This window comes from Gouania willdenowi, chromosome 7 (assembly GCF_900634775.1).
Source record: "Gouania willdenowi chromosome 7, fGouWil2.1, whole genome shotgun sequence".
In the NCBI taxonomy this organism is placed as follows: domain Eukaryota; kingdom Metazoa; phylum Chordata; class Actinopteri; order Blenniiformes; family Gobiesocidae; genus Gouania; species Gouania willdenowi.
This window is the reverse complement of record NC_041050.1, coordinates 25,278,108-25,291,254: the sequence shown is the minus strand read 5'-3', so window position 1 is coordinate 25,291,254 and position 13,147 is coordinate 25,278,108. Positions and strand designations below refer to the sequence as shown.

Sequence of the window (13,147 nt, the reverse complement as noted above, 5' to 3'; positions counted from 1 at the left end):
TTTACATTGACCAGAATGCACAGAAGAGAATACCTAATCATTACAGGGAACCTGGATATTTTAAATAAAAGCTCTGTCAATGTATTGCATTGTTGGATGTGGAGTCCTGTCGATGGATGCATAGAAGTTTTTTTACTTCATTCTTATTGTGATTTCTTGTGTTTGCTTCCAAAGATTCTGCCAAACTTACATCCCAACACATTGCTGGTGTTTTCACTGAAAGTTGAAAACAATTTAGGATGTTTATTTTGGGGTTGACACGTACTGATCCGAATCCGGTCGAAATTGAATGTGTGGTGGAGTGAGGTGATATCATGGGCAATACTGGGAATAAACTAGAACAAAAATCCAAGTCAAGCCAGTTACTTTCCTTCTTGTCTGACACAAGAAATCACAGTAAGAATGAAGTGAAAACATTTCTATGCATCTGTCTATGGGACTGCACGTCCCACAATGCAATGCGCCAAACTTTTCTGAAAATGTCAATGAGAGAAACAAACTTTCGAGCGGCAATTTCAACTTTTTATATTTTTTTCCCCAACCAAACAATTTTTGATTTATTGATTCATGAGGCCTTTACTATGTCGTTATCTGTTGAAAGCACTACAAGCTGATGCAAAATGCAGCCTCTGAATCAACTGTATTACTTCACATTTGGTAGAAAATGGCTGGTTTTCATCTGTGGAATTTCAAGGATTGGCTTTGTGTTACTTTTCCTTCTTTTCATGAGTAATGACTGTTAGTCTCTGTGCTGTTGGTAGGTCAAGAGCATCAGCCAGAGAGTGAGGCAGCAGAGCTTAAGCTCCCAGAGCACCTCGCTGGACGTCGAGATAGCATCAGCTCACTGGATTCCAGTCACGTCACGTCTCAGGCGGATCACCCAGAACAGTATGAGGTCATCAAGCAACAGAAGGACATCATAGAGCATGGCATTGAACTGTGAGCCACGTCTGCTTGTAGTGAAGCTCAGACTTCAGTGATGTAGCTGCACATTCCTGTGAGTTCAGTCCATAAAACACCAGCATCAGGTTTTTTTATATGTTCCTTCACAGCTTCAACAAAAAGCCAAAGCGTGGCATCCAGTATTTGCAAGATCAGGGCATGCTGGGACCCAAAGCCGAGGATATCTCCCAGTTTCTACACCAGGAGGACAGATTGGACACGGTGAGCATTACACGTCCTTAGAGGTTGAACGTTGACACGCTCTGGTAGGATTAGGATCTTCAGGTTCAGGGGTAGCATTAACCGTCCTATTTTTCATGTTAATGCTAAATGCAACAACTCACCCTAAATAGTGCGTCCATGAAGTTTTGTTACATTCTCATGTCCATCTTGTTGTTAAATCTTGCATTTTAAATGTTGTCTTTGAGCGTTGCCGGCCTGCTTTTCAGAGAACGACCGTATATGGTTTGTGACTAGGGATGCACCAAAATGAAAATTCTTGGCCAAAATCGAAAATGAGAAAACCAAGGCCGAAAATCGAAACACAGGAAGAAATTGTAATTGACAGATATTTGACTTTGTAATTATATTTGCCATGAAAATTATATCAAAAACTTTCATTTACAATTTAATCAACTGGGAAAAAATATTACAGTTCTGTGGCTTACACATACGTAATGAACAATCAATAAAGTATGTTTCAAGTTTTCCCCCTACCTGTCAGTTGTCTTGAGGATCATTTTACTATTTAAAAAAAAAATTGAAATCTAGGGGTATACTGATGGGAAAAAAGGCTCAGATGCTCACACCAAAAACATCATTACCAATATTTTCATGGATAAGGAACCATAACAAGGAAACTAAGAGATGAGAAACAAATTGGATTGTGTATTTTACAGATGTCTTAATGCGTGGGTCAAAACTGACCCATTATCATAACAGATGCTAACAGAAAGCTAACACACGAGAGATGTTACGTTTTATGGGGTTATTTATTTCAGGCTCAGTAATTGGAATTCATTTTAATTGAACTTTAGTAACTGAGAACGTAATTGAGTTTCAGGGGGAAAATAATAGTTAAAAAAAAAATATCAGTCACCATAATCATAATTAAGATATAATTGAACTTGGGTAATTAAAGATGTAATTGTAATTAAAAATTTAATTGACCCCAGCCCTGCCCAGAAGGCATGAGACAAAAGCCAACGCTAGGAGTCCACCAAGACGTATTCTGTCTGAGGCAAAATTCTAAATTTATGAGACAGTGATGTGTGATGCACAGTTTGCTTGTTCAATGGACTGAATATTATTTAAAAATGAATGAAAATTAAATGCTGTACTTATTATTATTATTGAAATAATTAATGGTACTGGGAAGAATAGATTAGAATAGAGCACACCCTCTGGTCAGGAGCTTTTTTGTATTCCCTTCTTATCCTGATTCCTGCTCGTCTGTGCTGTGTAGACACAGGTGGGGGAGTTCCTGGGAGAAAACATCAAGTTCAACAAAGAAGTGATGTACTGCTACGTGGACCAACTGGACTTCTGTGGACGGGACTTTGTCTCGGCCTTGCGAGCGTTTCTGGAAGGCTTCCGGCTGCCCGGTGAGGCCCAGAAGATTGACAGGCTGATGGAGAAGTTTGCTGCTCGATACCTGGAGTGTAACCAGGGGTAAGGCCAGCGTTTCCTGTGGCTCCCTATGCAGGTTGGAGGTGTGATGTTTGCTTTGAGTCAATACTCTGTTCTCTTTCACAGACAGACGTTGTTTGCCAGTGCAGACACTGCCTATGTACTGGCCTACTCCATCATCATGCTCACCACAGACCTGCACAGTCCTCAGGTCAGATCTCTGCTCTCGTGTGTCGTCCTCACGCATTTGTCTTGCCTGTCCTCCAACTGTCCTTGTTGATCTTTTCTGCAGGTGAAGAACAAAATGACAAAGGAACAGTACATCAAGATGAACCGCGGCATCAACGACAGCAAAGACCTGCCTGAGGAGTATCTGTCCTCCATTTACGATGAGATCGCAGGCAAGAAGATCGCCATGAAGGAGAGCAAAGAGTTTTCAATCACTCCTAAGTCCTCCAAGCAGAGTGAGTGCTCATCTCACTTGTCGCTGTCACTCAGGTGCGCTGTAGCTCAAGACCTCCATTAATTTTCATCTTGTAGGTGTAGCCAGTGAGAAGCAGCGTCGTCTGCTCTACAACATGGAGATGGAGCAGATGGCAAAGACGGCAAAAGCTCTGATGGAGGCCGTCAGTCACGCTCAGGCTCCGTTCTTCAGTGCCACGCACCTGGAGCATGTCAGACCCATGTTTAAGGTACAGCCGTATCAAAAAATATAGGAAAAAAACGCTTTGAATTCCACTCTTTGTGATCGTTAATGAAATCTCAAACGTCTGGTATTAAAGGGGTTGTGTATATTTGGATGGATCTAAAAGAAAGGAAATGATTAGTAAAGGTAGTTGAATATAAATGAGTTTAAAAGCCTCTTGAAGCGTCGTTGCTGGAGCCAAAGTTATTTATTCAACAAACAAACAATAACTTGTTTTTTGATAATCTTTGTTTTGGTTTTGGTTACCACAGCCAATAATCAGTGAGAATCATAGTTTATAAACATCTGTCCTTCAGCGAGCTACAGAAGATTGTTAAATCTGTGCTTGTTAGAATGAAGAGCTCCATTCAGACTTATATGCGCAAATAAACTAAACCAATAGGAAATGTCTTTCTTTAAAAATGGAGGAACTTCCTAATTTCAATATCAAGAAAGTAAAAGCCCTCAAGTTTGTTCGTCATTCGTCTGCATCATGATTACAAATAGTATTTTTGTTTGATTAGACACGAAATGTGGACACACGCCTCGCTTCCAAAAACTGAGTAAGGAATGTTGCTTTTTATTGTTTTTTACTTGTTTCATTCTTTGATGAGTAAACCTAATGAAGGTCATCCAGTAAATGTTCTCTAATATTTGGAGTACATAAGCACACCAGTCTGTATTCTTGAAATGTAAATTCTTGGCTGAAACCGAAAATGAGAAAACCAAAACAATTACCGTATTATGCCAATTAGTACAGTCAAATGTATGTCTCTATGAATGTGTACTAACCTTACTATTGTAATTGTATACATTAATATTAATGATTCAAAGAATAAATCAATTAAAAATATCTGAAAATATTTCTTTGACACTGACATTCCAACAATACGAAATATAAAATCAAATAATAAATAAAATCTTTAACTTGTACATTAAATAATGTACAGGCCTTTAAGTGATTAGTCTGCTTAACGCAAGTCAAATTAAATATGTTCTCATTAAAACACAAAGTCCATTAAAGTTGTTAATGATCAGCAACTGCTCTGCTTCATTACATTAAAATCATTCATTTAATTTTATTTATTTTAATTCTATCATGGTTAAACTTACATTTTGTTCACAAGGAATATTCAACTTCATTACATTCCATGTCCATCAGATCTTGAAATATCCTGTATTACGAAAGAGTTTGATACAAACACGACTGGAAAATAGCCTAGTATTACTTTAGGAACCGGTTGATGAATTTTACTTCTAACTACTCCTAAACATAAATGTCAAAAATCATGTTATGCCTCTTCACCACAGGGGGTCATGTGTCAGTGGGACAGTTCTGTGATCTTACAGTATCCCAAAGGTATCTGTTTGTAAAGGAGGGGGAAGAAAGACGGATGTTCTTCCCCCTTGTGGAGTCGTAAAAAGTGTTGGGCCAGTCTTTTCCGCTATGTTTTTGGGTTCAAAGGCTGCATAGTGGGGTTAGCTATGCACCTCAAAGTTGCTGGGGCAGTTATTTTGTAAACAGTTTGTGATAAAGAAACAGGCTCCTTGGTTAATTCCTGTTAGGAAGATGGTCTTTAGGCTTGATGTGGTTTGGTTTCCTACAACAGTTGTGATGAAGTGCTGAGGATCTCTGTGAAACATGCGCAGACAGACAAAATCTGAATTCATGCTTCTGATGTGCACACGCATCACATAGGCTAAGCTTTGACATGACAGAAACATATCACACTTGTGTACTTTTCATAGTTTTCACACTGTGTCAAACTCTGCTTAAAAGACGGTTTAATGCTTAGGTGAATTTAAATACGGCCGCTCCATGGACACGAGTGGACCATTTCCAGACAAACGCGCGTCATCACATCTTTTTTTGGCAGCCAAATTTTCGGTACATCACTGTGTGTGTGTGTGTGTGTGTGTGTGTGTGTGTGTGTGTGTGTGTGTGTGTGTGTGTGTGTGTGTGTGTGTGTGTGTGTGTGTGTGTGTGTGTGTGTGTGTGTGTGTGTGTGTGTGTGTGTGTGTGTGTGTGTGTGTGTGTGTGTGTGTGTGTGTGTGTGTGTGTGTGTGTGTGTGTGTGTGTGTGTGCGCGCGCGCGCGTGCGTGCGTTTTCAGCTGGCGTGGACTCCACTGCTGGCAGCGTTCAGTGTTGGACTGCAGGACTGTGATGACCCCGAGGTGGCCTCGCTGTGTCTAGAGGGAATTCGGTGTGCCATCAGGATCGCCAGCATCTTCAGCATGCAGGTGTGTTGGTGCACTCCTCCTCCTCCTCGTCTGTGCTCTGACCTCGAGACAAACGTTGCTTTGTGTTTGCAGCTGGAGCGTGACGCCTACGTTCAAGCTCTGGCCAGGTTCACCCTGCTGACGGCCAGTTCCAGCATCACTGAGATGAAGCAGAAGAACATTGACACCATTAAGACCCTGATTACTGTGGCTCACACTGATGGAAACTATTTGGGAAACTCCTGGCACGAGGTATTGACACTATTTATTTATTGTTTACATTGGATAACCCAGATGTTTTGTTCAGATTCAACCTTTTTTCAAGCAGATGATCTTTGATTTATTGATCAATGAGGCCCACACCATGTTTTTATTGGATAATACAATATTTGCTCCAAGCAGCTTTAAAATAGGTGTGTGCTGCTTGTGTTTGACGTGTGTTGCAGATATTACGCTGCATCAGTCAGCTGGAGCTTGCTCAGTTGATTGGGACAGGAGTGAAGCCACGCTACATCTCAGGGGTGGTTCGAGACCGGGAGATGGGCATCAAAGGCCTACCATCAGGAACCGAAGAGTTCATGCCCCTGGGGCTGGGTAGGACAAACACATGCGCAGGAGCTTGCTGTACACCACACGAGTCACATTTTCCCATCATTTTGCCCCTCATTTTGGTTATGTGGCCATACTAGCCTGTCATTTCCTGATCTCGTTAGATCTCGGAAACTAAGCAGGTCTGGGCCTGGTTAGTAGTTGGATGTGAGACCACTTAGAACTCCAGGTGCCACAGTGGGGGACAGTCGCTCCAGTGGTATCTCTCATTGTGTCCTTGGTCAAGACACTTCACCCACATTGCCTAGTATGAATGTAGTGAGTGAGTGTTGGTGGTGGTCAAAGGGGACGATGGCGCATGATGGCAGCTTGCTTCTGTCAGTCTGCCCCAGGGCAGCTGTGGCTACAATAGTAGCTTATCACCACTAAGTGTGCAGTAAAAGAATAATCAGTTGATTCTGTAAAGTGTCTTTGAGTGTCCAAAAAAGTTCTATATGAAATGTATCTATTATTATTGTGATTATTATTATTATTATTATTATTATTATTATTATTAATTATTTTGTGCGCCCCCCAAAGTATACATACAAAATAACAGAAAATACACAAGACAAAAAATGGACAAAATAACTCCAAAAGCAACATAATAATTCCAAAAACTCACAAAATAAAAACACAATATGAGAGAAAACTAATCCAAATGATGGAAACATGTACAAAAAGACTACAAAAACACACAAAATTACAACAAAGATGCAAATAATAATGCCAAAATCACAAAAGCAATTTAAATATTAACAAAAATGATTCATGGAAAAAACTAAAATTAATCATTACATTGTAACACACAAATCAACAAAAATAGGCTCAATCGCAGGAAAATACTCAAAGTGACCTCAAACATACACCAAATGATAACGAAAAGGCAAAGAACAACAACACAAAGAAACAAAATGACCCCAAAAACAAACAAAACACTTTGTTCTTTCCTGTGTTAATGCTCAGACTATTTCAAATGCTGGCATAAATGTTGATAATGTGACCCTTGGCTCAGATACATTTTTTTTGCCCACCTTTGCTGTAAACAGTGGACATTTGTGTGTTGTGTGTGTGTTGCAGGTAACCTGGTGGGAAGTCAAGACAAGAGACAGATGGCCCACATTCAGGAGTCAGTGGGAGAGACGAGCTCTCAGAGCGTGGTGGTGGCTGTGGACAGGTAGGTAGGTGGGACCATTCTTTACTGGTTTATCTGCTCTCACTTCATCCATCAATCAATGTTTGCAGGATCTTCACTGGCTCAACCAGATTGGATGGAAATGCTATTGGTGAGTGTGTGACAGTGAAGGATTGAAGGATGTAGTACAATGCATCGCTTTCTCACTGAGCTGTGTGTGTGCGCGCGTCTGCAGTGGACTTTGTGCGATGGCTGTGTGCCGTGTCCATGGACGAGCTGGCCTCAGCACACCAGCCAAGGATGTTCAGCTTGCAGAAGATTGTTGAAATCTCCTACTACAACATGAACCGCATCAGGCTTCAGTGGTCTCGAATCTGGCAGGTCATCGGAGACCACTTTAACAAGGTTGGCATTAAACCCTGGGGTTTAGTTACTAACCTGCCTAAAATGCCTTCATTAGGGGCGGGGCTTCTGGAGCAGATAAGACATGCTCAGTCTATACTATAAAATCTACAAAGAACAATCTATGCTATGATAACGATATGATAGATTATCAATACTCATTAATAGTTTTTATTGGAGGGGCAGGGCCAACAGTGACATAAGGGGCGTGTACCACAAAGTTCGATAAGTATATTTGGGATATCTCGCCGTTAGGCTTCACCTAACCAACCATTCTCTGTCAGAAAGCCCCTGTCCTACGAAGCAGGATATAGATACTGTACGTTCACTTAACCCAGGTGATTTCAGCCTGGCGACGTGCATGCTTTATTGAAATGGATGGAGATTGCAACATCAGACCAATCACAATTATGGAGAGTGTAGTGCAATTCACATCAGAATTCACGAATAATTTGAAGAATATGAAGAATTGAAATCTACAATTCAGACCAAAAACAACACTGTTGCTGCAGAAAAAGCAGGAAAGAAGAAACACTGGCAAGGAAGCTGCCGACACCGTTAATGTATAAAAGCATGAGATTATACAATATTAATTTATAGTATTATAAATGGACAGCGTAGTACAGAACAGGAACAAATTCTTGAAGTTAGTGCAATAAAAAAAAACCAGTTTTGTAGTACAGCCCAAAGATGCCACCAGGACATCATAAACCTCCTTTCTTAGCCAATAGAACATTTTAATTGTAATAATGGTAAATGGACTTGATTTTATATAGCGCTTTATCACCACACTGAAGCAGTCTCAGCTCATTCACCCAATCACTCACATTCACACACCAGTGGGACAGGACTGCCATGCAAGGCGCTAGTCGACCACTGGGAGCAACTTAGGATTCAGTGTCTTGCACAAGGACACTTCGACACATAGTCAGGTACTGGGATCGAACGCCCAACCTCTCGATCAGAAGACGACCCACTACCACCTAAGCCACGATAACTGAGTTTCAACTCATAGAGTGCAGTCACTCTTACATTTTTACAAAATAAAATGCCAAATTGAAAATCTCTCAAAAACAACACGACTTCATACCAAATTAAATTTGTTTTCAGCAAGAAAAAAGTTTTTTAGTTACTTTTTTTCTGTGCATGTGTTGAAAACGACTGCAGTCTCATTTGTCTTTTTTTTAGGTGGGTTGTAATCCCAATGAGGATGTGGCCATCTTTGCAGTGGACTCTCTGCGTCAGCTCTCCATGAAGTTCTTGGAGAAAGGAGAGTTGGCAAACTTCAGGTTCCAGAAGGACTTCCTGAGGCCTTTTGAGCACATCATGAAGAAAAACAGGTAGAGAGCTGGTCTTCGTCAGATCTTCCTGTTGGATGCGGTGTAAGGAACCCACCCTGTCCCTCTGCGCAGGTCCCCCACTATCAGAGACATGGTGATCAGGTGTGTGGCTCAGATGGTTAACTCGCAGGCGGCCAACATCCGCTCCGGATGGAAGAACATCTTCTCGGTGTTCCACCAGGCTGCCTCGGACCACGATGAAACCATAGTGGAGCTGGCCTTCCAGACTACGGGCACCATAGTGTGTGAGTGCGGCTGCCGCTGCATCACCCAGTGAAGGTCACCACTGCAGCTCATTGCCCTCTGATCTCCTCTCCGCAGTGAACACTTTCCAGGAGCATTTTGCAGCTGCTATCGACTCCTTCCAGGACGCAGTGAAGTGTCTATCAGAGTTTGTGTGCAACGCGGCCTTTCCTGACACCAGCATGGAGGCCGTCAGACTCATCAGATACTGTGCCAGATATGTCTCTGAACGGCCACAGGTAGGCGCCGCTGAGCCAGACCATGACCTCCTTTAACCCAGTGGTTCTCAACCTTTTCAGCCCGCGACACCCAAAATAAAGGTGCCAGAGACCGAGGACCCCCACTGTACCTGAAGGTGGTTGAACACAGACATGAACATTGAAGAACAGTCATGTGGAGACAGGGCCATCTATAAGGGGGAATAAAGGGGAGAGCTTTTTGGGGCCCATCCATAAAGTCAGCAAAATGATGGTCTATTGTTCTATGAATCTGTGATAATTACATCTATTTATTTATCTCAATATCCACTGTTGTCCAAGAAGTTGGTTATTTTTTGTGCCATAGTATGTAGTCATCTTAAAGAAGATGTAAATTCTTGTTTTAATCAGAAATAAAATGGTGAAAAAGAAGAGAAAAAAACACAGAAATTGGTTAAAAGTTGCAAATTAAAGTGGAAAACCGGACAGAAACAAACAAAAAAAAGTTATAAAAAGTGTTGTCAATTGTGGGTTTAAATGGTAGAAATTGGGGAGTGGGGGGTTAAAAGTAAAAACAATTCATTTTTATTGGCAAATAATGGCATGACAAATTATGAATGTGGTTAATAAGCATGAAATATGGTGAAGAGAGGTTGAGAAGTGACAATTGGTCAACATATGCGACATTAGGTGGGAAAAGTAGTGGAAAGGGTTTTTTAAGTGCCGTAAATTTCTTGAAAGTGGAAGAAATTTGCATAAAAGGCATCGAAATTTGATGAAAAGGTGGCATCTGTCCGTTTGCTAAAGTTGCTACGCATTAGATGACTACTTTTATGGTGGAAAGTTGTATGTAAAAGGGTGATAATGTCCCAAAACAGTAAGAGTTTAGTCCGTGTCATTTAAGTATTTCCATTTCAGGAGGTGAAGTCTGTCATTTTGTGCCACATTAAGTCAGATTTTGCTTGAGATTTTCCTATTTCTGTCCCTTTGTCCTCTCATTTACAGTAAAAAAAAAAGTGTGTAAATTTGTGATATATTTTCAAAGCATACATATGAAGGTATATTCCCTGTCATATTCAATGTTTTTTATAATAATATATATATATATATATATATATATATATATATATATATATATATATATGTACATAATATTTCTGTTTCAGGGAGTACATTTTTGTCTTTTTTTCCTGCAATCACATAAAAATCCAAGCCTTTAACACACACACACACTACTTCCTGTGTGCAGATCAGGCATTCACCAACACTATAAAACAGATGAGTTTTTAGATGATAATAAAGTAATCCTGTCTCGTCAATTAGCAATATGTTTATTATAAACAAAATGGATTATCACCTACAGTTCTTATATTATGTACATTTGACAGCTTGTGGTGCATTCAATGACTTTGGGCTCTGTCATCTCTGCTCAGGCCCTCAGAGAATATACCAGCGACGATATGAATGTGGCCCCATGTGACCGGGTGTGGGTTCGTGGCTGGTTTCCTATCTTGTTCGAACTTTCATGCATTATCAACCGCTGCAAGCTGGACGTCCGCACCAGGTAGAGCGCGCGCACACACATTATGGGGGGTGAATCCATTCTAAATTCATGCGCACGTCCATCGAACGCGTACCCTGTGCCTGCACGTCTGATCGACATTTTCCATTGACTTAAAATGGGTACACGGGCACAATGCACAAGTCACGTCCGCATGTGTGCTTGCAGATGTGTTATCGCGTTAAATGTATGCACACATACGCCACAACTGGATGTGCACCTAACAAACATAAATATATTAATCACACATTGACGCAGGTGTGACATCAGTGAAGCTGTAGCAATCAAGTGCCCTTCACTATCGATCACTGTCTACGTGACATGTAAACACAAACATTTGAGGTTCTTAGGCGTGCAGGCAAGTGTGTGAGTGTTGAATGTATAACGGACCACCATTTAGTCCGGTTACAGTCTGTCACGACACCTGTCCATAGAGTGGTAGTGACTGTAGTGTTATGTTCTGAGTCAGATTGTTGCTGTGATTGGACAGGATACAACACTCAACACTTACAGACGCGTAAGCGCCTAACAATTTTTTCTAAGTATTTACATGTCACGTAGACGGCGATCGATAGTGAAGAGCACCAGATTGCTATAGCTTCGGTCATGCCACACCTGCCACTACACCTAACTACTTAAATTAGGTGAGTTTAGTGAAAGTTAGACAGGCAGGTACACGTGTGATTGACTAATGCGCATGAATTTATAATGAATTCACCCCCCATACACACACACGTAAAGCTCTATCATCAGGCACTTTTATCTGTATATAGATGGATACATCTGAGTGTAATACAGGCTATACAGTTCAAGTGTCCAAACAGTAAATGAAAACAGTAAACACAATGAAATCACTAAGCCATTTAGGACTCCAAGTTAGCAATTACATTGCAAGTCACCAGCATTCCTCCTTTTATTCCTTTCACTTGTGTTAACCCTCTGAGGGCTGCAACAGAAAGGGTTTGCGAGAATCTAAATTAGGTTTTTTGCTCAATCTGATGTCATTTATCTTCAAATACTTTATATCCCTAGAATCCTTCCAACCTAAGTTAACATGTTATACATATAAATAAAGCACAAACACTAGTTAAAGGTGTTAAAATTGTGTTATAAATAGAAAAATCTGAAATGTTTTTGTCATATTTAGTAAATAAACACACAAAAAACATTGATTCAAAAGATTTTTAAATGTAGAAAATTAGACAAAACATTCCTGAACACTCCAGTAAAGATTTGAACGATTTACTTATTTGACTTTTTGAGATATGTTAAAATGCAGATGTTTTATCACTTCTGCTGAACCAAAACAAACTGAATATAGAAATCTGAACAAAATGTTTCTCAACAATAATATTGTTCATATATATACTGTATATTCCACGTGATCACAGAAAAAGCTAGCACCATTAGACAGTAATGTAACTATTGTGATTATTACACCAAAATGTCCTGTTGGTACTGCTCTCAGTAGATTAATGATTAAATCAACAGTACAATCTGGTTTAATTAGAGGAAATCAGAGATATATCTATCAACCATAACTTTATGTAGCTCATTGTCATATCATGTTTTTAGGTTTTTTTTCCATAAATTTGACCTTTTTTTAAATATTAAATATTACGTTTTTTTTCTTCTGGTTCTTATTTTGAATTGGTAAAAAGAAACCCCAAAAACAATGAATCAATAATTATTGATATCAACTGATATGAAACACTTATCGTGATACAATTTTCAGGCATATCGCCCAGCCCTAGGTTTGAAGGTGTGTGTGTGTGTGTTTTGTGACAGAGGGCTCACGGTGATGTTTGAGATCATGAAGAGTTACGGTCACACCTTTGAGAAGCACTGGTGGCACGACCTCTTCAGGATTGTGTTTCGCATCTTTGACAACATGAAGCTCCCTGAGCAGCAGACAGAGGTGAGTGCTCTAACAATCCAAACACATTAGAGTTGTGACCAGGCCTCATGTGCTGACTGTTTACATGTTGACCTTCAAATGAAATCATTGAGAGCACTCATATCAGTTGTTTGTTGTTCTCACGCAGAAGACTGAGTGGATGACGACCACGTGTAACCACGCGCTGTACGCCATCTGTGACGTGTTCACGCAGTTCTACGAGCCTCTCAATGAGATCCTGTTGCAGGACATCTTCACACAGCTGCAGTGGTGTGTCAGGCAAGGTGGGCATCATCATCATCATTAGT

The 13,147-nt window shown here is 40.4% G+C and overlaps 1 protein-coding gene and 1 pseudogene across 2 annotated transcripts in view; both read left to right on the top strand.

Moving 5' to 3' along the window:
• Positions 1-13,147, top strand: part of arfgef2 (ADP-ribosylation factor guanine nucleotide-exchange factor 2 (brefeldin A-inhibited)) — a 34,239-nt gene that overhangs the window by 13,624 nt on the left and 7,468 nt on the right. For both annotated transcript variants that reach the window (XM_028454146.1, XM_028454145.1), the window contains exons 14-31: positions 762-939; positions 1,053-1,164; positions 2,408-2,613; positions 2,698-2,782; positions 2,864-3,035; positions 3,112-3,263; positions 5,369-5,497; positions 5,570-5,728; positions 5,923-6,070; positions 7,145-7,241; positions 7,310-7,350; positions 7,435-7,604; positions 8,790-8,941; positions 9,014-9,186; positions 9,263-9,423; positions 10,815-10,945; positions 12,731-12,860; positions 12,988-13,123. In XM_028454146.1, the coding sequence (XP_028309947.1) occupies positions 762-939; positions 1,053-1,164; positions 2,408-2,613; positions 2,698-2,782; positions 2,864-3,035; positions 3,112-3,263; positions 5,369-5,497; positions 5,570-5,728; positions 5,923-6,070; positions 7,145-7,241; positions 7,310-7,350; positions 7,435-7,604; positions 8,790-8,941; positions 9,014-9,186; positions 9,263-9,423; positions 10,815-10,945; positions 12,731-12,860; positions 12,988-13,123 (2,532 nt within the window). The remainder of the gene's footprint in view (positions 1-761; positions 940-1,052; positions 1,165-2,407; positions 2,614-2,697; positions 2,783-2,863; positions 3,036-3,111; positions 3,264-5,368; positions 5,498-5,569; positions 5,729-5,922; positions 6,071-7,144; positions 7,242-7,309; positions 7,351-7,434; positions 7,605-8,789; positions 8,942-9,013; positions 9,187-9,262; positions 9,424-10,814; positions 10,946-12,730; positions 12,861-12,987; positions 13,124-13,147) is intronic.
• On the top strand, positions 6,149-6,266 carry LOC114467717 (uncharacterized; annotated as a pseudogene).